We start from the raw sequence: 25,736 nt of genomic DNA, 5'->3' as shown, positions 1-25,736 counted from the left end.
TTTTTCCAAGAAAGTTGATATTCATAATAATTTAAAATTTTTATTGCAGCTAGAACGAGTAAATCTGTCTGCAGCCCAGACACTGAGAGCCGCTTTCATTAAGGTGAGGTGCAAATAATTTACTATGATTATTAAAGTGTATGTTCTTTGTAAATATAAGTACATGTGATGGTTGCCAGTTTATTTTCTTTTAGGGAAAGCCTTTTTAGCCATCTTATGCCTGTTTTACTGTATTCCATAAAGCTTAAAACACTTCCAAAAGATGAACTAGAACAAATGTTATTTCGTTAGCATTCATCTTTTCATCACTTTGTGCTTTTGAAACTGAGTTTTTCAGAGTTCTCTCCTTAGCTGTAGATTATATATTTGAGGTTTTTTTTTTTCTGTTATTTGACCTTTTGAAAACTTACATGGCTGGGCGTGGTGACTCATGCCTGTCATCCCAACACTTTGAGAGGTTGAGGCGAGAGGATCACTTGAGACCTAGAGCTCAAGACCAGCCTGGGCAGTATAGCGAGACCCTGTATCTACAGAAAATAAAAATATTAGCCAGGCATGGTGGTGCGTGCCTGTCATTCTTGCTACTCAGGAGGCTGAGGCAGGAGGATTGCTAGAGCCCAGGAGTTTGAGGTTACAGTGAGCCATGATCATGCCGCTGTGATCCAGCCTGGGTAACAGAGCAAGACCCTGTCTCAAAGTAAAAATTTAAAAGTATTTGTAAAAGTGTAACTTGAAAAGGTATTCTTTCTGTTGTTTAATTATAGAACATGAGTCTAATAAACGTTTTTCAGTGGGAAAGTAATACCTTCAAATATGGTGAATTGAATATACTTTGAGGATATACAGTTAAGTTACTCAAAATAAATGTTTTCCTTGTCTTTAGACCTGAGCTGTTCAGTGGGTTATCACTAGCCACATGTTGCTTTTGAGCATTTAAAATAAGACTAGGTCAGATCAAGATATGTTCCAAGTTAAAATACACACAGATTTTGAAGACTTCATATAAGAAAAAGAAAGTAAACTAGATTAGTAATAAGTATTTTATAATGATTACATGTTGAAATAATATTTTGGATGTACTATTAAAATAATTTTACCTGTGTCTTTTTACTTTTTTTTAAATGTGGCCACTTAATATTACATAGGTAGCTCATAGTTGTTGCTGATATTACATTTCTGTTGTACAGCCCTACTCTAGAGACTTACCATACATGTTGAATGCATTCTTTAATAAAACTTTTATCTGGTCCTCCATCCTAAATATATATCATGGTGCCCAAAACTTTAGTTTTTATTTTTGTATTCCTTCCCATAAGTAGCTTAAATAACCTGTGTTTTAGGTAAAGTATTTTAATGTTTAAATGTGGAATACATTTATATTTTAATTGGAGTTGAAACTATAAACCCATTTTGCTTGATTTCTTCCATGTCACACAAGTTTATTGATAACACTCTTTTCTGGTAGCACAGGTCATGTCACTAGGTATCTCATATTACCATAGTAATCTACATTACATATGTTAGAATAGAGCTTTTTAAATTTAATATTCTGTGATTCAAGGTGAGTAGATATATATATTTAGTAGCTTCATTAAATTGCATCCTGCCAAATCATTGGGTTAATGAAGCAACACCATAATCATTTTCTTTTTTTTTATTGTTGTTGTTTTCTTCTTTGAGTGTCAGTTTGGCTTTGGAATAGTATATTTGGTCATTAGGGAGGCATGATGCTGTCTTAAGCATCTTTGTGGCCAAAAGAAGAAGGAAAAGTAATCTGTACAGTAGTATTGCTAAGAGAAAAGTCAATATTTCAGCTTTTCCAATGCCAAGAACAGAGAGAAGAAGACCCTGTCCGAAGGAGTAGATAGTATCTTCAATGACATTCATAAAATAAAATAATAAATTTCATGAGGGTTTTTCTCGTAACATCCTAACATATAAGCTAATTATCTAACACTTAAGTACAATTATGTGACCGTGATAGATGTGGTTTGATCCATGGATAAAGTTTGTTGTCCATGGCATAGATATTTATTTTGGAAGAAAACAAAGTAATGCACTGATGTATTTTTAATTATCACATTTAGTTTGTTACATTTCAAGTGAAATTGAAGGAGGACATGTGTTAAAAATGTAAAGATGTTTGTATTTTTTAAATTACAACTTTTGAAAAAGATGAAAGAAACCTCACCAGTCATAAAATCTTTTATATTCATACTTCCAATTATTGGTCCGCAACAACAATAATTTTCATCATAGTTTTTGTTATTTGGAGGAAGAAGAGGATTAAAAGAGTTTTTCCCAAGATAATACTATTGAATATTTTAATGTATATACAGTTAACCTTTGAACAGTGTGGAGGTTAGAGGTGCTGACCCCCTGCAGTGTTGAAGATTTGAGTATAAGTTTTGACTTCCAAAAATCTTAACTACTAAAAGCCTACTGTTGACCAGAACATCTTACTGGTAGCAGAAACAGTTGATTAACATATATTTTGTGTATCCCATATATTACATACTGTATTCTTAAAGTCACAGAAACGAAAATGTTATTAAGAAAATCATAAGAGAAAATATATTTATTATTCATTAAGTGGAAGTGTATCATCATAAGGTCTGCATCCTTGTCGTTTTCACATTGAATAGGCTGAGGAGGAGGAAGAAGAGAAGGGGTTGGTCTTGCTAGCTCAGGGATGTCAGAAGTAGAGAAGGTGAATGGGGAGGCAAGAGAGGCAGGCACACTTAGTGTAACTTTACAGAAATATGTTTAATTTCTGACTTACTTGCTTTGTCACTTCTCTAAAAATGTTTCTGTACAGTACCAATCTTCCAACATTTGCTTTAGTTTCAGTGCTCATATCAGAGAAGGTTCCATGTCATAAAGCAGCCTTGAATAATCGGAACTCTTCTGCTGGATTGTCTAATGTCCTTTTGTTTTCTGGCACTCCTTTGTCTTCTTCCTCATTATCTATTAGCTCTTAAATTTCTCTGATATCCATATCTTGAAACCCTTCATCCTCTACCATTTTTTTTTTTTTTTACCATATCTACAATCTCTTTCATGATTTCCGTGGCTCTGTTGTAAATCCTGTGGAGTCATGCACAACATGTGAACACAGTTTTCTCCAGAAGAAATTTATTGTTTTAGGCTCGATGGGTTTTTCTATAACAACAATAGCATCAATGGTGTAATTCTTCCAGACTTTCATGGTATTCTTTCTACCAAGGATTGTTGACAGCCCTTTCCGTAGAGGCCTTATGGTTCCATGTATAATGAGCCTTAAAGGTTCTTGATCCCGTGATGTAGAGGCTGATTTAGAGGTTGGTGTTTTGGGACAAGTAGGCCACTTTGATGCCTTTCAGTGTTGAACTCATGGGGTTCTCGGAGGCAAGGGACATTATCCAGTATCAGAAGAATTTTTTTTGAACAACAATAATAATAAAAGAAAGGCAAGGTGCAGAGGCCCGTGCCTTGTAATCCTAGCACTTTGGGAGGCCAAAGTATGAGGCCAGAGGCCAGAAGTTCAAGACCATAGGCAACATAGGAGGACCTTGTCTCTAATTAAATCTACATATACATACATATGTGTGTTTATGTATATGTAGGTATCTCTGATATCTATATATATATCTCTCTATATATATCTGATATCTGTAGATCTGTCTATATAGAGATATATAGGTATCTCTATAGGCATATATACACAATCAGAAGAACTTCAAAAGACCGTCCCTTACTGCCAAGATGCTTTCTAACTGCAGGAACAAAGCACTGATGGTACCAGTCTAAAACAAGGGTTCTCTTTGTCTAGGTCTTCTTGTACGACCACAAGACTGGAAGCTGGTGTTTTTCTTCTCCCTTCAAGGCTCGAGGGTTTAGCAGCATTATAAATAAGGACAGTCCTGATCATAAACCAAACTTCATTTGCACAGAACAGTAGAGTTGTCGTATCCCTTCCTGCCTTAAGTTCTGGTGCTCACTTCCCTGCGTTACTAATAAATATTCTTTGTGGCTATTTTTTCCTTCAGAATAGGACACTTTGATCTGTATTAAAAACCTTTTCAGGCAGATATTTTTTTCCTCAAAGATTTTCTTAAGGGTGTGTGGGGACTTATTTGCTGCCTCTTGGTCATCAGAATCTGGGTCTCCTGTTTTCTTGACATTTTTTAAGCAAAACCTCTTTCTAAAATTATCAAACTATCCTTGGCTGGCATTAAATTCTTCAGCTTTAGACTTTCCTTTTGCTTTAAGTTGTCATAGAATGACTTTGCTTTTTCTTGAATCATATTAGGGTCTATAGGTATGCCTTTCTTATAGATATCCTGCACCCACATAAAAGCTGCATTTTCAACAGACAAAAAGGTATTTCACAAAACATGCAAGGTTTTTGTACCTGCTGATGTAGCTGCAACAGTGGCTTCCTTTCATGAATTTCCTTTTTTTTTTTTTTCTTACAGTGAGTCTTAGGCTGTATTCAAGCAATTCAGTATCATGCAATTCACCTTCTTGTAATGTCATGACTTTGCTTCTTGAGCACACTTCCAACATCACTAGTGGCACTTTGTTGGGTCCCATGGTATTATTCCATGTTTAGAGTATTGCACTAAATAACGATGAAAAAAATATGTGAGGGCTGGGAGGTATTTGTACTGGGATGTGCAGTTTGCTGGAGAGATGAATTGTTCACATGGAGATGATTAGAGAGTCACATGGCGTTTAATCATATACTTACTAATACTTTAACTCACTGCAATAGCAACAGGAGGTAGCTTCAAAATTATTACATATACATATGTACTTCAGTTAATTTTGTGCAGTTATGATTTAATATTGCATCTGTGTATTTGTTTATATTTATTTTAACTGCAAGTAACATCATGTACAGTCTGTGCGTGTGAGTTTTGATAAGTTTTAACTTTTTAATAATTTGTATCTATTTTATGATAGTAAATACTAAAATAGACTAGTGGATACCTATATTTTATGCATATATAACAAATGTTTTTATTATTTTTTTCACTACTTATAGGTTACTCAGTTTGTAAGTTTTTTCAAATTGTTGCTGATCTCCAAAAATTTTTCCATATATTTATTGAACAGTATCTGCATGTAAATGGACCTGAGCAGTTAAAACCAGTTCTTCAAGGGTCAGCTATATTCTACTTGATTCCCTCTCCCTCTTATCCTCTCTGAGAGGTTCCGATAGGTTGTCCATCTTCCAGGTTGAGAATCACTGATCCACAAGAGTGTATGTTACTTCCCCTCGGTTTATTTTTTTCTTACAGCTGGATTCTTTACAAAGATTAGACACCCTACAGGGTTCATGTATTCTGAGGGAAAACCTAGAGTTGTAGATTGTCTCTCTGATTTAAGACCATATTTATTCATTTTGTCAATCAGAGCCATTTGGTAAATTGAAGCTTTTGAAATAAGAATTAGCTTAACCAGGTTTTTAGCCAGGAGGTACTAAGACTACTCCTTCCAAACTATGTACTGAGGTACCTGGTGGCCCATAGCAAATTCAGAGGGGTGCCACGAAGTATTTTAAAATTGTGAAGGTGTACAGTGATACTCAACATCTGTTTGACACTGCATGGACTCCTAGATTGAGATGGATTGTAATTCAGCATATTGGATTGTCCTTCACTGCTTTCATTGGTGTTAGATCATTGAGAAGCTGGACTTTTTGGCCAGTGCTATGATCTAACAGAAGTACCAGAAAAAAGTATATCTGCAAGAGGAAATGAGAGGGACAAGGTCCAATCTAAGTCCAGTGTTTGAGAAATTATGAAGTGCCCAGTAGGCACACACATCCCAGTAATAAGTGACGATAGTTATTTAAGAACGGAGTAAAAATTGGTTTTTTCAATTTATGTGTATTTTTTTTTAAAGGCTAAGTAGTTAGGACACTATGCTTATTAAGTTGTTTGGACCTAAGTATTTAATAAACAGTACTGTGAGGTTTATCTTTTGTCACCAAGGGCACTGAAAACTGAGAAAGTTAGGGACCTTTGTGAGACTTTTGTAATGCTCTAGCTTTAGCATTTTGGGGTCCCAGACCAGCTTGGTATTGAAAACTTTATTCTCAGACTTTCAGCATTTAAACCTTTCAGTACTTTATTATAACTTAATCAGATATATGCTTTTCTTTTTTTCATCCCCTACAAGCACATAGAGAATGCTCCCCCTCTCCCCAAGATAATTCATTATGTAGGAAGATTTATTGCTAGATAAGATAAAGTATTGTTATGAATGCTACATTATATGTAATTTTGTGGCAGTTCACATTAATGCTATAACAACACATCTTAAGCCATATTTGGACATCTTATAAAGGAAACTCCTTTTTTAAAAAACACAGTTTTTTTTTTGTTTGTTTTGTTTTTAAGACGAGGTCTTATTCTGTATCACAGGCTGAAGTGTAGTGGCATAATCATAGCTCGCTGCAGCCACGAACTCCTGGGCTCAAGCAGTCCTCCCATCTCAACCTCCCAAGTAGCTGGGACCACAGCCACACCCCACCATGCCTGGCAAAAAAGTAGATTCTTTTTAAAATATATATCCATGGAAGGAAAAGTCAACATAGGCTATAAAAGAAACAGGATTCAGTCAAACACAGTTTATTGTTATTAATCATCTATCAAAATGATTTTCCTGAATAGTATTTGACAGCATTTAAAATGATCCGAAGATTGGGATAAATGCGTGTATTTTCTTTTCTCATTTCATCCCACAACGCTTCAGTTTTTGATACTTGAGATCTAATGAGGAACAAGATGTTATAATGGAAAGAGCAATAGGAAGAGAAGAAAACTGTATCTGCAGTGATAATCAATGGAATTGAAGAGGCAGAGGTTAAGTGTGCTTGACACATAAGGAAACAAAAAGATTGTCATCTGATTAAGATCGTAAATTGTGTTTCTATTTTGCTGTTTAATATTAGGGCAAAAAGGAAAGAAAATCATGAGCATAATGATTAAAATTGGCAGGCATCCTACAGGAAACAAACATCAAGTGTGATTACAGAATTTACTGGGAAAAACTGAAATCTGAAAATTAACTCTGGCTTTGGTAAACTGAGAACTCTATGCCCAGTCTTGAAATGGCTAGAAAATTTTAGTGTCCTGGGGAGTCTAAGTAACATAGAACCAATGCAAACTCAATGAAACAAGCTCAAAAGGTAGTAAAAGGTTTAATGATATTCTAGAAACCAGTGAAGGAAATATTCTTGCTACAAAAATAAAATAGGAAATGAAAATCATTGTGTGGGAAAATAGTTAAGGTATTATTATATAGGTTCAGTAAAACCTTCAAAATAAATCCTTTTTTGTTTTTCCTGGCATTCTCTAAATATAAATGGAAAGAATATGCAAAACACTAGTCAGATGAGTTATTACTTGATCCTTGAGTTGCGGTATTAGCACATTAAAAAAAGCTTAAATTCTCAAGATATTTAAAGTAATGAGAATAGCAATTTGATGGATTACTAAAACATATATAATCCTTATTTCTATCTGTTATTAGTTCAATTGCAAAAGAGTACAAAGAAGAGTAGAAAATACTAAGTTCTTTCTGTTCAGATGGAAAATGGAACCTTAGTCGTAGTAAAGAGTCGGGTGCACAACCTCTAACAAAGCCTTAGTGAATGCTATCATGACACCTGCTTTACAAAGATTTCTGCCCTTAAAAGTTATCAGTGTAAGACGTTCCCAGCAGATTCTAAACAATTAAACTTTGGCTTTAAAATGTTGATTCCTTATCTGTATTTCAAAACTAGTTTTCTGTTTATTATAGGCTGAAAAAGAAAATCCAGGTCTCACACAAGACATCATTATGAAAATTTTAGAGAAAAAAAGTGTAGAAGTTAACTTCACGGAGTCCCTTCTTCGTATGGCAGCTGATGATGTAGAAGGTAACAGACAGAAGAACCTTGTTTAAGTTATGCAATTGTTGAATAGCACTTCCTCTAAATCATTACTATTTGACTAAAGGATCTTCCTTCCCTACTGTTTTCCCTCCCTCCCTTCACTTGATGATGGTGGTGGTGGTGGTGGTGGTGGTGGTGGTGGTGGTGATAGTGGAAGCTAATGTAGATAAAATAGAAAAATGGTTTTTCTTGCTTTTTATATTTGTGAGATTTAATTACTTGAACTTTGTTTATGCTGCATGCTTTAATTTTTCCCCCCTTTATGTTTGGTGAGTTTCAGTTTTACTAAAAGATAAGCTATTTGGAATATGTTGACTTTAAGCAAACAACAGTTTGAAAGTAGTGAGGTTTTTGTTTGGTTGTTTTTTTAACTTTAGTACAGCATCTATTTTTCAAGCACAGATTTAAGAGAACAATATAACCATCCTTTTTGCTTTTCTTATTTTTTTTACTTGAAATTATTTAGACATTGGTTTTACTTAAGTTCAGTAGCAGTTTTCCCACTAATTTAGAAAAATGTGGACATATAATTTCCCATAATTATTAAGGAAGAACAAAAAGCAGGTATTTTAACTGATTCCATGATTATAAGAAAGCCCTTATCATTATTTAGAGTTGAGCATTTGCAGCCCATTAGGCCATAATATATTGATGAACTGATAGAGTTGTAATGCTTCCAAGTCTACAGTGAATCTGGTGAAGTCTCCTTTCCAAAATTGGTGTTCTGTGATCCCAGCTCGTGTGTTGGATTTGTGCTGGTGCTTTTGTTTTTAAGTGAGATTTCAAGAATGTGTAGAAGATTTTATTAGATTATTTGGGGTTTTAATATAATGAAGCAATGTATATTAAATATAGGGGTTTTAAATTTTTAATCTTTCTAATTGGCAAGTATATATTACCTTTGCACTAGTTATGACACTCATTATTTAATTTAAGGTTTCCTTGGGAAATGTAATGTCAGAGTAGTGATGAACTTAAGCCTCCCTTTTAAATCTGTTTTTTTTTGTTTTTTTTTTTAAGATTTCATGGGATTTCCTTTTATCCCAAATTGAAAATATTTATTCTTTCTTTTTGTGATACTTTACTTGAAGGGAGCCCTGCTGTTGTTACTGGACTAAGTTGAACGCTAATGAATTCTGCTTTGCAACCTTGTCTTTCCTGATTATCTGGCCTTTCACTTCCCCCACCTGCCTTTGACCAACATTGGAAATTCTTAGATGTGATGAATTGGGCAGAGAGTCACAGGATGTTTTTTATTATGTATTTATTTTATCAGAGTATATGATTGAACGACCAGAGCCAGAATTCCAAGACCTAAACGAAAAGGCACGAGCACTTAAACAAATTCTCAGTAAGATCCCAGATGAGATCAATGACAGAGTGAGGTTTCTGCAGACAATCAAGTAAGCAATTATTTGTTTTGTTTCTTCTTTTCTTAAAAGTACTTCCAAGGAACTACTCATCTACATTTTTAAATTTTGGTATGACATTAACTTGAAATGCTTATTTGAAATAAAATCTCAAATTTTTAAATACCACATTTTATTAACTTTATGGCATTTGGTTTCAGAGTACAACATTTTTTAGAATGTTTAATTTAAAAACAATAGTGAAATGTGCGTAAACTGGAATGTAGTTTGAACTACATAAATGATGGGAAGATATAAATGTCAGATAAATGAATAGAGAAACTGGATATATCCTAGAGATTGGTAGTAAGAGATACCAAAATTGTTTTTATTTCAGAAATGGCAGCAGTCATTAAGGTAAGTAATGTACTCTTAGGCATGAGTAGTGTTTTCTAAGACTGACCAAATAGCCTCTAAATCCTTGCTTTTGCGGAATATAGGTTAAATAAGACCAAGATTACGCATGGGGCCGTAAGGCTGGCTGGTGAGCAGCAGCCAGAAGGGTCATCCTAGAGCAGTAGTTCTCAGACCAGGGACACTCTCTTCTGGAGTACAGTGAGGGGTGACAGGGTAGGGGATTGAGTGAAAACATAATCCCTACATAAGTATCTTTAAACTAGAGAGTCTGATAATTTTCTTCAGCCTCAGTGGATAAAAAACAAAGAAAGCTGGGAATACTTGGCAGTGTCACTATCAATGCATGGTTTTGGTGAAACCATAGGTAGATATTGCTGGGAAGAAAAGATTTAGCACAGGTCTTTTTCTGGAAGAGGCTGTGACATATGTGGTAACTTTGAAGAACCTAAGGAGACTCACTTGGAATAAATAGTAACATTCATCTTTTCGAGCTTGGGCAGTGGGAGGAGTGGCAGCAGCCAGGCAGCCCAGCTTCGTGAAGGCCCTCAGCATGCCATGGCCCACATGCATCTGATATGCGCCTTCCCCACTTCCAGGATGCCCAAGAGGACGGTCAGCTCAGCTGATAGGACAGTGAAGGAAGAGCCCAAAAGGAGATTGATGTGGTTGTCAGCTAAACCTGCTCTTTCAGTAGTGGAAATTGAAGCCCCAAAAGGTAGCAGGAAAGGATAAATCTTCAGGCAAAAAAGTGCAAACAAAAGAGAAAAGAGTAGCAAAGTGAAAATAAGCCAAAGTGGCTAAGAATAAAGATTTACCTACAGAAAACAGAAATACTAAAACTGAAGAGAGTCCAGCCTCTGAAGCAGGAGAGAAAGAAGCCCAGTCTGATTAATATCGCATACCATGTCTTATCAGTGGTTCCCCGTCTCTCTTCTTACATAATCCAGGGGAATATTTTTATCAACTATGTTGTAAATGCATGTTTTTTAGTAGCTCTAATGTTTTTTGGCAGCTCTAGAAACATTTAAGGAGGGAATTCCACCACATCCCATTTTTTAAGTGTAAATGCTTTTTTTTTTTTTTTTTTAAAGAGGTGAAATAATTTAATTTGCTGGTTATTTTTTGGTACAATGAGAAAATAATGTTGGATATTGAATTATGGGAAGCCTTGACTGTTATGGGTGTCAGCTTAACATTCCATAGATGGGTGGTTAGTTTTTATATCCCATAATATAAAGCACACTAAATGGCAAAGTGGAGTCACAGTCCTGCATTTAATGTCTTGAACATTTTTAATTACTTCACTCTGTCACCCTGTCACCCAGGCTGGACTGCAGTGGTTTGATCATAACTTACTGCACCCTCAACCTCCTGGGCTCAAGCAGTCCTTCCACCTCAGCCTCCAGAGTAGCTAGGACTACTGGTGTACACCACCACAGCAAGCTAATTTCTTTTTCTTTTTTTTTTTTTTTAATTTTTAGTAGATACCACGTCTCCCTACATTGCCCAAGCTGGTCTCTAACCTTTGAGCTCAAGTGATCCTCCTGCCTTGGCCTCCCAAAGTGTTGAGATTACAGGAGTGAGCCACCACACCTGGCCTTAAATTACTTCTTCTCTTCATGTTGTTTTTTAGTGGAATTGTTTCCTTGGGCAAACCACTCCTTGAGCCTGGCTCTCCCTATCAGAATTGTGTGCACTCTGTAGCATCTTTGGTCATGGTAGTCCTGTTTTTCTAATAACTTTGTTAATCTGCTATGAAAGATTAAAGTATATAGTGTATATGCTATTAAATTGCGAATTGGTGGGACGTATGTGACAGTTTATCAACGTTTGAAGGTACTGGTACTTGATAGCCTTTTAAGGAAATTTTGCCTCAATTGTAAGCTGGAAAGTCACTGGAATAACTTTAAAGAATAATAATGATATGTGGCTTTTTAGATTTTGCAGTACATGTGTTCAGAATTGTGTACAAGTTGAAATGTCTATGTACTGATCCTCAACACAACTGATGAAATCTCAATTATGAAAGAAAAAGAAAACATTCATCTTTTGAAAATAGTATTCTTTGTCATTCACATTGAGAAATGCTATTTTAGCTTGTTTGGATACCTAGCTAGTTTGGATACTCTGAGTCACATGAAGAGAATATGTCCCATAGAAAATAATGGTTCGTGATAGGTATGCAACCCAGCTATCAAGGAATGACCCTACTCTTTGACAATAATTAAGGGCCAGGAATATAAAAAAGGCTTTTAATTGAATAGCCAAAGTCTGTGTCACAAGCGACAAACACTAAGGGTTTTTTTGTTTGTTTGTTTTGTTTTTGTTTTTGAGACGGAGTCTTGCTCTGTCGCCCAGGCTGGAGTGCAGTGGTGCCATCTCGGCTCACTGCAAGCTCCGCCTCCCGGGTTCATGCCACTCTCCTGCCTCAGCCTCCCAAGTAGCTGGGACTACAGGCGCCCGTCACCATGCCTGGCTAATTTTTTGTATTTTTAGTAGAGATAGGGTTTCACTGTGTTAGCCAGGATGTTCTCGATCTCTTGACCTTGTGATCTGCCTGCCTTGGCCTCCCAAAGTGCTGGGATTTACAGGTGTGAGCCAACGCGCCCGGCCTAAGGGTTTTGTATTTTACCTTTCCTATAGGAAAGCCCCAGCTTCCATTTCTACTTTTAATATGTGAAGGAGGAAGGTAATCAACTGTTTATGGAGTTTTATTTTTAATCTGGTACAAGTTGAGCATCCCTAATTTGAATATCAAATTCTAAATGTTTCAAAATCCAAAACTTTTTGAGCACCATGACACGACACCATAAGTGGAAAATTCCACGTCTGACCTCATGTGATGGATGGGTTGTAGTCAAAACACAATCAAAACTTTGTTGTACGCACAAAATATATGCATATATGATGCACTTTATGAAACATAAATGAATTTCATGTTTATACTTGGGCTTCATCCCCGGGTCTAAAGACTTCTGGTCTCAAGCATTTTGTTTAAGGGATACTCACCCTGTATAGTTAAAGTAAACATGTTTGGCCTGTAAAAGGATAAATTGTCAGTGATCCCAAACTTGGTTGTTTAGACTATTTATTTCTAAAGTTTTCAAATAATTTGGTAAGTTTTTGTTTGCTTTGATAATCGTGTACTTGTTGATGAGCCATGATACATTTCTATGAAGATTTGACATTTAAAATAATATTTGCAGCAGATTTTGCTTCAGATCATTGAAATAGGTTTATATAATCAATGTCATCTTTTTTTTTTTTTTTTTTTTTGAGACGGAGTCTCACTCTGTCGCCCAGGCTGGAGTGCAGTGGCGCGATCTTGGCACACTGCAAGCTCCGCCTGCCGGGTTCATGCCATTCTTCTGCCTCAGCCTCCGGAGTAGCTGGAACTACAGGCGCCCGCCACCGTGCCCGGCTAATTTTTTGTATTTTTAGTAGAGACGGGGTTTCACCGTGGTCTCGATCTCCTGACGTCGTGATCCACCCGCCTCGGCCTCCCAAAGTGCTGGGATTACAGGCGTGAGCCACTGCGCTCAGCCAATCAATGTCATCTTAATAGCAATCATTTATATAGGACTTATTATATGCTAAGCACTATTTTAATCACTTTACATATATTTGCTTATCACAACAACCCAGTAACAAGTGAGGAAATTGAAGCAGGCACAGAAAATTAGGTAAGGCCACAGAACTTACCTATTAAGTGGTAGAGCTGGATTTGAACCCAGGCAATCTAATGCCAGGTGTTCACTGCTGTTTCCCAATCATAGACTTCCAATGTTGATGTAATCTGGAGATTGAAAAATAGAGTTTCTGCCATTTGAAAGAAGTGTGAAAAAGGATATTTTAACATAGAATGCCAGTACGTGAGAGAGATAACAGTATTGTGGTTGAAGCTGGGATAGAAATGTAGGCCCAGAGCCCTCATCCTGTCACTTTGACATCCTCTTTCCCCCTACAGAGTCCCTGAGACATCTCTGCTAAACCATCTGTGACTCTAGGGAGCTGCAGTTTGAAAACCACATTATTAACAGCACATTTTAGTCATAAGGAAATTGAGCTTAAGAGTCTTGTCCATAGTCACTGACAGAGGCTTTCTTTAGGGTGTTGTTTCCTTTATGAGGGAGTAATAATACTTCAGTTCTGTTTTCTAGAGTGTACTAATTTAGCACAATTGAATTAAGAGTAGTGGTGGCAATGAAAATTTACTTCCTAACCATTTGAGGAGGGATAATTTGCCCTGGCAAGTTTGTTGATATGTATGTTATTTCTGAGACTAAAATTCAGCCGCATATGAACAGCATAGATAGGGTAAAGTATAATTATTTGTATCACTGTCATATATTGGTACATTTTCATGTATGTTCTTACCACTATTAATTGACAAATTAGTGGATAAAATTGCACCAAAATAGAAAATGATTTCTTCTTCAGGCGTTTCTCCGATATTTTACTTTCTTATATCTAAGGTAGTTATCCCCTTTATTCATTTTAGCAACATTTTTCAATAAGCGTATGTCATATACGTATTACACCAAGTACTATAGGTAATGCTATAGATTGTATCAAAGTACAAGTAAAAAAGAATCCTGGCAGCTAATAAATATTCAGGCAATTTTGAATATATTAGCAGACCTAGGTTTGAATCTCCATTCCAACATTTAGCTATGTAACCTTGGATATAAGTTGCTTAACTTCTGTCATTTTAGTTTGTGCCTCTGAAAATGATGGTAATGACTTGTGAGAATTGAAAGAAATGATGTACATGAAGTGCCTAGCACAGAACCTAGCATACATTCAACAGTACATGCTATAATAGCATTGTGAAATGAGGATTTTCCTCCCTTTTCTCAATGGAGTTGATTAGGAAAAATGATCCAGCAAATATTTTAAAAGGCCTTTTGATCAATGAATGTGTGTGCATGAGTACATTTGAGCTATGCAAATATGTTATAAAATTAATCTGTATTTTTTTTGAAGTCCAGTACATCTCAACTAATGGAAAACTAGTGGAAACTCGTGATTTAACAGACCAAAATAAAAAAGCCAGGCATTTATTTACTGTTTGTAATCTGCATTTGCATATTCTTAGGCTAAAATTCAGCAAGGTTTGTTTTAAGTTAGGAGTTTTCATGAAGGGTTCAGAATAGATTTTTTTCAGAGTTTTCCCGTCTAAACCAAACTCAGCATAAAGCACAGGGATTCCCTTTCATTAGCATATTTGGATAAATACGTATCATGCAAATTTGGGTGGCACGATTAGAAACTCTACTTTTCCATGCAGTTTTTTGATAAGATGTATGTTTACATTTCATCTGAAGCCTTTGCCTTTCAGTGTATGTTTCGCAAAGCTGCCCTATTAGGTTGGTGCAAATTGCTAAGTTCCTTCTTTTACTCAAACTATCTGCCTCTTATCACAGAATTCATCTGCATGAAGTTGCATTCATTAATTATGTGATATTTATTTTACCCTCAAGTTTTTTCTCAGTTCTTTATCTGGTTAGTTGTCTGTAGTGGTTTTTTTGTGCTGGTATTTTCTGTCGTAGGAAACAAACTTTCTGGTAGTTACTAATATAATTTAGCTTCCCTATGTGCACACCTTGGTGCCATAAATGAAAATACTTTTCTGTGTACATATGTATAACATAATATTTGACATACATTGCTGCAGATTGTTTCTAGAGAACATTTTTTCTACAATTTGGTAGGCATTTAACAGTCTTTTGCCTCGTGTCCAAACAGAGGCTTAGGAATAAATGGCGTTGGTTGACAGAGAGCTCTGTTCCAATAAGGCATTAAACCTTAGCTCCAAGTTTTCAAACCTGACTCATCAGCAGTCACCTGAGGAGTTGCGCCTCCCCCCATCCCCTTTTAAAATAGAGATTTCAGTATTTATCAGCAGGTCTCTCTTTTTTTGTCCATCAAAACCCTCCCTTCTCCTCCCCTTGTCTTTTTGTCTCCCTAGGTGCATGAGGCAACATGTTTCAGACCCACTCTTTTGACTCGTAGAATCTAGCCATTGTTATTGTATATGAAACATACGTTCATCTTGATGACTAGCCCCGGAAACACATTCTATTCCTCTTTATCAGAATATTGAAATATACTACAAAGTGAGACTATATACTTCTGTCTGATCACTATGTAATTTGCTCCATTATATTCCATTTTAAATAACTCCATTGTGGATTTGGAGAAGCTTGCAATTTTGGAGATTTGACATTTTTTATTTGTTGAAATTGTAATTTTTCTCACAGAATAGTCCTATGACAGCATTTTGTTAAACAATGGTGGGTTTATGTCCATCACACCAATATACAGAGATTCAACTTACTTAAGCCATAAATGAAAGGAATAGTTATCTAATTAAAAACTGCTGTTACTAAACCAGAGGCAAAAAAAAATTAGACAGATAACATTTACGTAAGACTTACTGTCCTACTTGAATATGTAATGTTTCAGTGTTTCAGCCCAATACCAGTGTTTGACCTGAGAGAGGTAATAAGTAAAATATTATTGAAATAATCAATGAAAATGTAATTACTACTTCAGAGTACTCTAAAATACTTCTTAAAAAAATATCAAAATTCTGTATGCTTTTAATTCTTAAAATTTCTACATGCTTATTTACTGAAAAATATGCTGGGAAACACCCACATGCACACAGAAACCTGGACACTGAGGTTTTTTCTCCTTGAAATAGGAATGTTGAAATGTTTTAGGTAGGAAATAACTGAAATCTGGCATTTGTAATTAGTATTAGTAATAAAATATTATGTTTAGGATGGTGCAGATTTCCATCTTATTCATCTCTTCACAGTTGCATTTGAAGTTTTTGTTGTGACTAACAGCTAAGAGAATGGCTGTGAAAAAGAAGGTTTGTCGTAGAGAATGTGAGACTATTTGAGAATGCAGAATTACATAAAGTTCAATTTGGCAGAAAAAAAATTGCTATGAGGTTAAAATGTGGAAATCGAAAGGGGCTAGATAGAAAAGCAAAAAAAAAGTTCAGAAAAAGTGGTGCATGGATAGGAAGAACAACTCAAATGAGAATTACTGATTTCCTTTTTTTTCTTTAGAAAGGGGAGGGAGGTGATGATGCATATATAGTCAAAGGATGATTGCTGGGAAGGTTAAAGTCGAAGAATATTGTGATGTTGTCTCCCCCAGTAATTTAAATATTATATTTTCCAAAGGGAATAGTGACTGACAGCAAGTGTTTGAAAGAGGAGGATATTTGGTTGCTAGATAGAAGCTAAAAGTGTCTATAAAAAAGTAAAGGAGGAGGAATATTTCCTCAGGGGAGAGGAATATTTTCTGAGGAGGAAATATTTTATGTTAAACATCAAAACTAATAGGTATCTAGCATACAGCATTGTTAAACACAGAATTGAATTATATGTAATGCAGAATATTATAAAATTGTTCCTTGTTCAAATAACAAAAAGTAGAGAACATGGTAGCTTGAATATAGCTACATTAGCCAGAGCTAAGAAAAATTTTAAAATGGGAAAAGACAGGCATAGATAATGTTTATCTTTTTATAAATTTGAGTAAGGAACGCTTAATGAAATGCGATTGATTTGAGAAAGCTGGTTTTGGTTGGCAACCTTTGGTCAGCAGTGCAAGAGAATCAGGATTACAGAAGGGTACAGACTAAAATCCCCACTCCAACTAGCTAGCCGAAAAGGCTAGCTGTTCTTGAACTGATTGCACTTAACCATAATTAAGAGTGTACTGTGATTAGATTAAGAGTGTGCTTAATTTCTTTCAAATGTAGCTGATGTTCTTTTCTCTCACAAATTTCTTTCTAATGTAGCTGATATTCTTTATTCTTTTCCCAACAGGGATATAGCTAGTGCAATAAAAGAACTTCTTGATACAGTGAATAATGTCTTCAAGAAATATCAATACCAGAACCGCAGGGTACGTTTAGTAGAAGCCTTGCTAGTTGACATCCTAGATGTTGGTTTATGCCTAGTTGTTTTATTGACTTAAAAATAAGATTGAGTGTTGGAAATAGTTTTGTGTCATTAACCATTGAGTTTATTCTTGAATTTAAATATGCCTTTTTATTTAAAAGTAAATACTCCACGATTGCTTATTAGTAATATTCATATAAAGTGCATCCCATATCCTGTATAATCTCTTGTCCTTGCCTTTGGCTTTTGTGATTATTTCTCTTATTTAGTACTTTATTTCTTATTATATTTTGTGGCTGTAGGCACTTGAACACCAAAAGAAAGAATTTGTAAAATACTCCAAAAGTTTCAGTGATACTCTGAAAACGTATTTTAAAGATGGCAAGTAAGTACTGTAATTTATCCTTTACTTTTAAAATTAAATAGATTATGTGGTTTTATATGATATGAAAACCACATAAATTAAGCCCTTTTACTTTATTATTAGTACTCCAGGCAACTGATAATGAAGGCAGACCGTTAACAATAGAAAATGAATGGTTGCTAATCTAGCCATAACTCCTTTCTAGAACAGGAGTTATCAGACGTTTTCTGAAAAGAGTCAGATAGTAAATATGTTAGATTTGGTGGGCCTGTTGCCATTATCCACCCATCTCTGCTGTTGTAGTACAGAAACAAGCCATAGACACTGTACAAACAAGGGGGTGTGACTGTGTTTTAATAAAACTTCATACAAAATTCAAATTTCAGTATCTTGAAATAATTTTTACCTGTCATGTAATATTCTTCTTTTGATTTTTTTTTAACCATTTGAAAATGTAAAAGCAATTTTAGTTCATTGGCCTACTTTAAACACTCCTGAAACAGTGGTTCTCAAACTTTAGTGGCATCAGAGTCATCTGGAGGACTTGTTACAGTCAAATTGCAAATTGTTCGAGGGTCCCACTTCTAGAATTTCTGATTCCGTAGGTCTAGGATGGAGCCCAAGAATTTGCATTTCTTAGAAATTTTCAGATGATACTGACATTACAGGTCTATTGAGAACTACTGCACTAAAGTTAAAGCAATAGTTGTCAGTCCTTTCTGTGCATTAGAGTCACTTGAGGACAGTTTTTAAAAAATTCCCACTGCCTAGGCCCCACCTGCAGAGATTCTGATTCAGTTGGCTGGGAGTGGAGTCAGGGTTTAGATGTTTTGTAAAAGTGCCTCAGATGTTTTTAAAGTGCTGTAAGGTTTTTGACCCACTGTCCTGGAAAGAGGCTTTCACAGCATCATTCTATAAAATAGGAAATATACTAAAATGTAAATTGGATATTATTTTTTAATTTACATATAATTGGTTGTGATGCACTATAGAAAACCAAGAGATTTTATACATTTTAACATACATACATGCATATGTATAATGTATAAACTGATGGAAAGTCTGGCCATGTAGGTAGTTACTTGCACTTCAAGTCAAATGTGAGAATTTTTTGAACAAGATTATTTTTTAACAGTGCTTAAAGTCAGAAAAGTAAATAGAGACCTCAGTCATGCCGTCCTGCTATTCAGGTTTTAAGATCTCTATATTCATGTCACATCATTACAGAATTATTTTAGTAATATTTAAAAATGATAAAAAAACATTAGATAGAATTCTGTTAATTTTCAGAGTCATTTTTAACAGTTCAAACAGGTTGAAGTATTTACATTTATATTGTGAATTAGAGATATCGAGCTAAATTTTGTTATTTGTTTTGTGGTGGTGTTCCACACACAGGTTTGTCTAAGGGAAATGCTCCTTGATGACTTAGTTTAATAAGCTGGCATTTGTGTTTTGAAAATAAACTTTTATTTGCTTTTTCTTGATTTATGCTAAGCTCAAATAATCAAAAACACATTAAAATAATAATTTACATGATGGGATTATTATTTCTGATTTTAATTACTATTATGGAATAAGCACAACAAAAGGTAGACATTAATTTAGAGCCTAATTTTCATTAATTAATTGAAATTATTTACTCTGCATATGGATTCAGTGTCCTTGCTGCTACTTTCTCTGCATTCAGCAGCTTTTTAAAATTCCAGTTCTTTGTGTGTCAGTAATGTGCTTGAGTTTTATACCTGTTTCCTCAAAACAGAAAATTGTTGATAGAACCTGATCTGTAGGCCATCTTTTAGTAGGGGGATGGATTTGCATTGATTCAGCTATTTCTTCCTGGCCCTTCTCTCTTTTTTTTTTTTTTTTGGAGACAGAGTCTTGCTCTGTTGCCCAGGCTGGATCTGGGCTCACTGTGACCTCCAGCTCCTGAATTCAAGCAGTTCTCCTGCCTCAGCCTCCTGAGCTGGGATTATAGACACATGCCACCATGCCCAGCTAATTTTTGTATTTTTAGTAGAGACAAGGTTTCACCATGTTGGCCAGGCTGGTCTCACACTCCAAGAGACCTCATGATCCGCCCACCTTGGCCTCCCAAAGTGCTGGGATTACAGGTGTGAGCCACCGGGTCCAGTCCCTGGGCCTTCTCTTTTGAGAAATGTCTAGGATGCAGATACATGCTAGATGTGATACTAGGAAACTGTTGAGGCCACACAATGGGACTAGGGCATCATCTCTGAATCCCAGCTGCATGAAGATGAGCCATTAGGAGAATGTGGTCTAGCTCAAAGCCAATTTTAAAGAATATATTTTTATATGTTGTCAGCTCCCAGATTTTGAAACTGCGTGATTATTTTGTTTTAAAAGTATGTTTATAGTAAAAGTAGTTTGTAGTAGTTTGTGGTTTAGAATTTCTACCTTTCTTTAAGGAGATAAGAGATTGGGATGAATCAGATTAGAAATAATTAACTTTTTCTTGAGTATGATGCCCATTAATTACAGATTTTGAGATTATGATACTTTGTTAGATTTTACTTGTTAACTTTTATGAAACCACAGCTGGAGACCGCATCTGAATCCTCCTTTTGGCCAGTTAACTTGTTCCACCTATAAATGAACTGGGTTGTTGAGGCGCCACCTATCATTAGCAGTCCTCCAACATTTTATTACCAGTCAGAACCACCAGGGGGCAGTAATTACTAGATAGTTTAAAATGATGCAAGACTATTACATCCTAAATTAGAATAAAAGTTTTAATAATACTAACTTGTCTTTTTTTTCTAAAATTGATTTCATTGCTGCTGTTAATAGTAGAAATCTTAAAAGGGTGAATTTTTTGGATGAAATTAATGCTTATTCTTTTCTTTTTAAACAGGGCAATAAATGTGTTCATAAGTGCCAACCGACTAATTCATCAAACCAACTTAATACTTCAGACCTTCAAAACTGTGGCCTGAAAGTTGTATATGTTAAGAGATGTACTTCTCAGTGGCAGTATTGAACTGCCTTTATCTGTAAATTTTAAAGTTTGACTGTATAAATTATCAGTCCCTCCTGAAGGGATCTAATCCAGGATGTTGAATGGGATTATTGCCATCTTACACCATATTTTTGTAAAATGTAGCTTACTCATAATCTCACACTGAAGATTTTGCATCACTTTTGCTATTATCATTCTTTTAAGAATTATAAGCCAAAAGAATTTACGCCTTAATGTGTCATTATATAACATTCCTTAAAAGAATTGTAAATATTGGTGTTTGTTTCTGACATTTTAACTTGAAAGCGATATGCTGCAAGATAATGTATTTAACAATATTTGGTGGCAAATATTCAATAAATAGTTTACATCTGTTAAACATTTCTTTACTTGAAAAAATGCATATATATATGTGTGTATATATATATATATATATATATGAACAGAAGACCAAGACAACTTGGTGTAATGTCTAAAAAACTTCTAATGGGAGCTTATCAGCAGTTTATCAAATAATAAAGCAAGAATTTCTATTTTTGTCCTTAATCACTTTGGACACAGAGTAGTCAATGGAAATATTTTTGTTAATTACTTATAAGGTACTGAGTATTTTTATATGATTTCCAACCTGTTTTAAAAGACTTATGAGTAAGAGATAGCATTTTCTAGTGTTTTTGCACTATAATGCCACTTTTTGAACTCTTGTGACAAATGTAGATTTGACTCTTAAAAATTAAGCCTTTGATATGCTGGGCCCTCATAAGCTTTGAACAATTTTTTCCCAAAAAATAGCCACAATTAATAGTAATTTGAAGCTATATCAAAGGTTGGATTGAAATTGTCATGAGTGTTAACATTATATACACTCTTCAACTAGGTACAGTTTTATTTCACCATAGAGAAGTTTTAAGGAAATTGTGTATCAAGTGTTCATGTTAAGTGGTTTCATTTTTCAATTATAAAATAAAGGGAAAAAATCAGAATTTGCTTATCTTTTATAAAGATTTTAGATGTTAAACTAAGTTTCTGTTGGCAGTATTTTTTTTGCTGTTAATGCAACTCAGTTATTTTATTTTTTTCTCCATTTTAAGAAACAGATTTTTAAAGAATTATCATTGGCACCGTAAAAGTAAAACATCCTGTTAAATGTAAATGAAAATATGTTGAAAGGAGCAAAAAAAATAGACAATTGAATGAAATCTCTTAATTAATGAACATTTTACTGACTTGATTTTTTTTTCTTCAAAGATACATAGCCAGTAAAACAAATAGAATACTGATCTTTATTTATTTTTGGCATAAACTGTCATTCACTCTTGGAAGGAGATGGGTGATCATTTGCCGAATAGACTTGTGGATATATGAAGAAAAAAGACACTGTTTTATTTGCAGCAGACTTTTAAAACATCATTTCTAACATCATCTAACATCATCACTCCTTCTGCTGTCTTTACCCTCCTTAAAAGAACTCAACCAGTTACCAGACATGCCTCAAATCACCTGTTTTTATAAGCCTTCTATATTATCATTCCACTATGCATTATCTCTGGCTTCTGTTTTCATGAAATATTCCTCCACAAAGGAGGTTTATTCTTAGAGTACTTTAGTTTCTTATGTGATCCTTCCAACAGGGCTGAGTTTGTGTTAAAAGAAGGCCAGAGTGGCCCCAGTTAGATTCATTTCCAGAGAACGGAAAAGTGGCTTCAGAGGAAAGGAAGAGGAGGAAAACAAATTTGTTGGGCACCTTCTCTGTGTCAGGCACTAGTTACATAATTCTCTTAACAGTCCTATGATTTAGCTATCTTACAATTGAGGAAACTGACAGAGCTTAGGGTACACAGCTGGTAACTGCTAGGGCCAGAGTTTAAATTTGTGTCCAGATTCCATGTTCTTTCCACTGAACTGTACTCCCTCTATTACTGAAAATATGTCTTGTTTAGGATATTAGTTCCCAAACACCAATTTGAGAAACATCTCCCAGGACCACAGGAAAATGAGAAAAATTAGAGCAATGTGATTGTTTTTTCATAAATCTAACTGTACTCATTTTAAAGGATCATGGAGATTATTGCTGTTTTAGATGTTTAAAATACTGTCTTTCCACACTTTTAAAAAATGATATAATAGTAATTTTTTTAAAAATGACTTTTAAAAGCCTAATCAGGCAAAACAGGTTGACAACTCATTATTGAGCTGTCTCAGTTGATTTAAACGTTTTATATGGAAATAATTTCAAATTTACAGAAAATTTGCAAGCATAAGAATAGTGCAAAGAACATCTGTATGTCCTTTAAGACTCAACTATTATTCAGATTTTACCCTCTTCATTTTATTGTTTGCTTGTTCATTTGTCCTTCTTTAAGTCTCCTTTACTCTGGATCATTTCCATAGCCACCTTGGTCTTTTATAGCATTGAAGCGGATTTAAGTTATGCATTCTTGGTGAGAATACTCTGTTGATGGTACTATGTCATGATGGTATGATATTGGGGGCACACAATGTCCATCTTATTGGTGATGCCAATTTTGATCACCTGATCAAGGCAGTGTTCAGTTTCTCCAGTGTATAGTTACTGTGTTTTACATTGCAATTAATAAGCAACCTGTGGGAGACTCTATTAAGTCCATGCTAACAACATTTTCATTCAGGATTTAGCATGCATTGATGATTCTTGATTATTCAGTCTTCAACTTCAGCATTCTTTCCACATGTACCAGTTGGCAATAAATATTTTATTGTAAGCAGGAGCCCTCCTTTCTCCCTTGATCCATCCATTCATTCATCCATCTGTATCCATCACATTTTTACATCTGTTATTGTTATAAACTCATGCTTTTTAATGTTTTTCCAGTGCTTTTTAATTAATTTTACCATACTTACTTTGATGCTCAAGTTGCCTTAGATTTGGCCAATAGAAACTATTGAGCTGGCTCCCATGTCCTTGTGATATCCTCTGTCGTTTGTTTGAAGCACTTCATAGGTTACATAAAAGATATTCCAGGATTTAGAGTCAGCAATTTCTCCATAGAACCCTAGGGAATATTAGATACCTAGATCTGGTTGCTGGATATACTCATTGCTACTGGGTGTCTGTTTCTAGGCTGTTCAGCAGACAGAACTAGAAAAGTCAAGTATGTACAGTTGGCCCTCTGTATCCATGGGTTGTGCATATGTGGATTCCACATCCCTGGATTCAACCAACTTGGGATCGAAAATATTCAAGAAAATAGAAGATAATACAATGATAATTTTAAAAATATGGTATAACAGCTGTTACGTATTATTTACATTGTATCAGGTATAAGTAATCTAGAGGTGATTTAAGGTATATGGGAGAATGTATATAGGTTATGTTCACATGCTATGCCATTTTGTTTAAGGGCCTTGAGCATCCTTAGATTTGAGCATCTTGGGGGGTCCTAGAACCAATCCCCCATAGATATCAAGGCATGACTCTACATTAACACTCAGATATGCATGTCCAGATAGCATTTACATGTGCTCATATACATGTTATGTTTGATTTCAGAAATGAGTTTATACCAGTGCCTCCAATTTCAATCTATTATCACAGGATTCTTTCTCACCTTCGCTATTCTATATTTCTATGTCACTCCTTCCTCAAAAGTCCTGGATTCCCCCAAAAATCAATAATTTATTCACTCTATTCTGTAATATATCTGAAATAATTTGAGAATTGCTTTTGCCTATATCACTGTAAAAACAAGATTTATTTGCAGTTCTATACCTATATCTTGCTCAGGATGAAGGACAATGGCTACATTGTGCAGTTATAAATTATTTGTATTATTTTTTTCTCCTTCACTGATTATGTTATTTGAAAGACAATTGAGTTCATTTTCTCAATTCGCCTTCAGGTTTAAAGTCTTTCTCCCAAACTCCTCCCATTCTTGTTGATCTAATTTTATTTAAAAAAAATTTATGGAGCCATAACATGCCTCTAGCAGTTAGAACCTTACCAAAACATATACCCCGAAGTGTAACTTTCTCTCATATCTGTTCTGCCCCATTCCCATCTGTTGTAGGTATCCAACTTCACCAGTTTTGGTTTTGAGGCTTCTTTTTTATACAAAAGGTAGGCTACCTGAAGGGAGACCAGCCATCTTAGTTTGCCTAGTACTGAGAGGTTTCTTGGGACATGGAACTTTTAGTGCTAAAACTGGGACAATCAGGCAAACTGAGATGGGCAGGTCACCTTACATACAGGTCACCTTACATACACATTCTTTGTTAAAACAGTTTTGTTGATGCATAATTTGCATACCATAAAATTCACATGTATGTCCCTTTAAACATTATTAAGGTATAATTTAATGCCATAAAATTTACTTATTTTAAGCCTGTGCTATTCAGTGATACTTGATAAATTTACAGAGTTGTATAACTTGACCACAGTCATACTACATATTTGCATCATTACTATAAAATATGCTCAGTTACAGTTAATCCTTGTTTCCTCTTCCAGCTCCAGGGAACCACTATCTACTTTCAGTCCCTATAGATTTTTCTTATCTGGACATTTCGTATAAACAGAATCATCTAATATCTTTTGAATCTTTCTTCTTTTGCATAACATGTTGTTTTTGAGGTTCATCCGTGTCATAGCATATATAGGCATTTCTGTAATTATTGTTATTGCTGAATAGTATTTTATTATATACCATATTTTATCCATTTATGTGTTGATGGACCTTTGGACTACTTCCTTTTTTTTTTTTTTTTTTTTTTGCAGTGATGCATAATGCTGCTA

The 25,736-nt window shown here is 35.0% G+C and overlaps 1 protein-coding gene across 3 annotated transcripts in view; it reads left to right on the top strand.

The window, feature by feature from the left end:
* PDCD10 (programmed cell death 10) overlaps positions 1-21,344 on the top strand; it is a 51,568-nt gene extending 30,224 nt beyond the window's left edge. For all 3 annotated transcript variants that reach the window (XM_032173952.1, XM_032173955.2, XM_032173953.2), the window contains 6 exons: positions 50-103; positions 7,795-7,912; positions 9,204-9,330; positions 17,547-17,625; positions 17,924-18,006; positions 20,861-21,344. In XM_032173952.1, the coding sequence (XP_032029843.1) occupies positions 50-103; positions 7,795-7,912; positions 9,204-9,330; positions 17,547-17,625; positions 17,924-18,006; positions 20,861-20,942 (543 nt within the window). In that variant the 3' untranslated portion in view covers positions 20,943-21,344. The remainder of the gene's footprint in view (positions 1-49; positions 104-7,794; positions 7,913-9,203; positions 9,331-17,546; positions 17,626-17,923; positions 18,007-20,860) is intronic.
* Positions 21,345-25,736: the final 4,392 nt, after the last annotated feature.

This window comes from Hylobates moloch, unplaced genomic scaffold (assembly GCF_009828535.3).
Source record: "Hylobates moloch isolate HMO894 unplaced genomic scaffold, HMol_V3 SCAFFOLD_13, whole genome shotgun sequence".
In the NCBI taxonomy this organism is placed as follows: domain Eukaryota; kingdom Metazoa; phylum Chordata; class Mammalia; order Primates; family Hylobatidae; genus Hylobates; species Hylobates moloch.
This window is presented reverse-complemented; position numbering and strand designations above follow the sequence as displayed.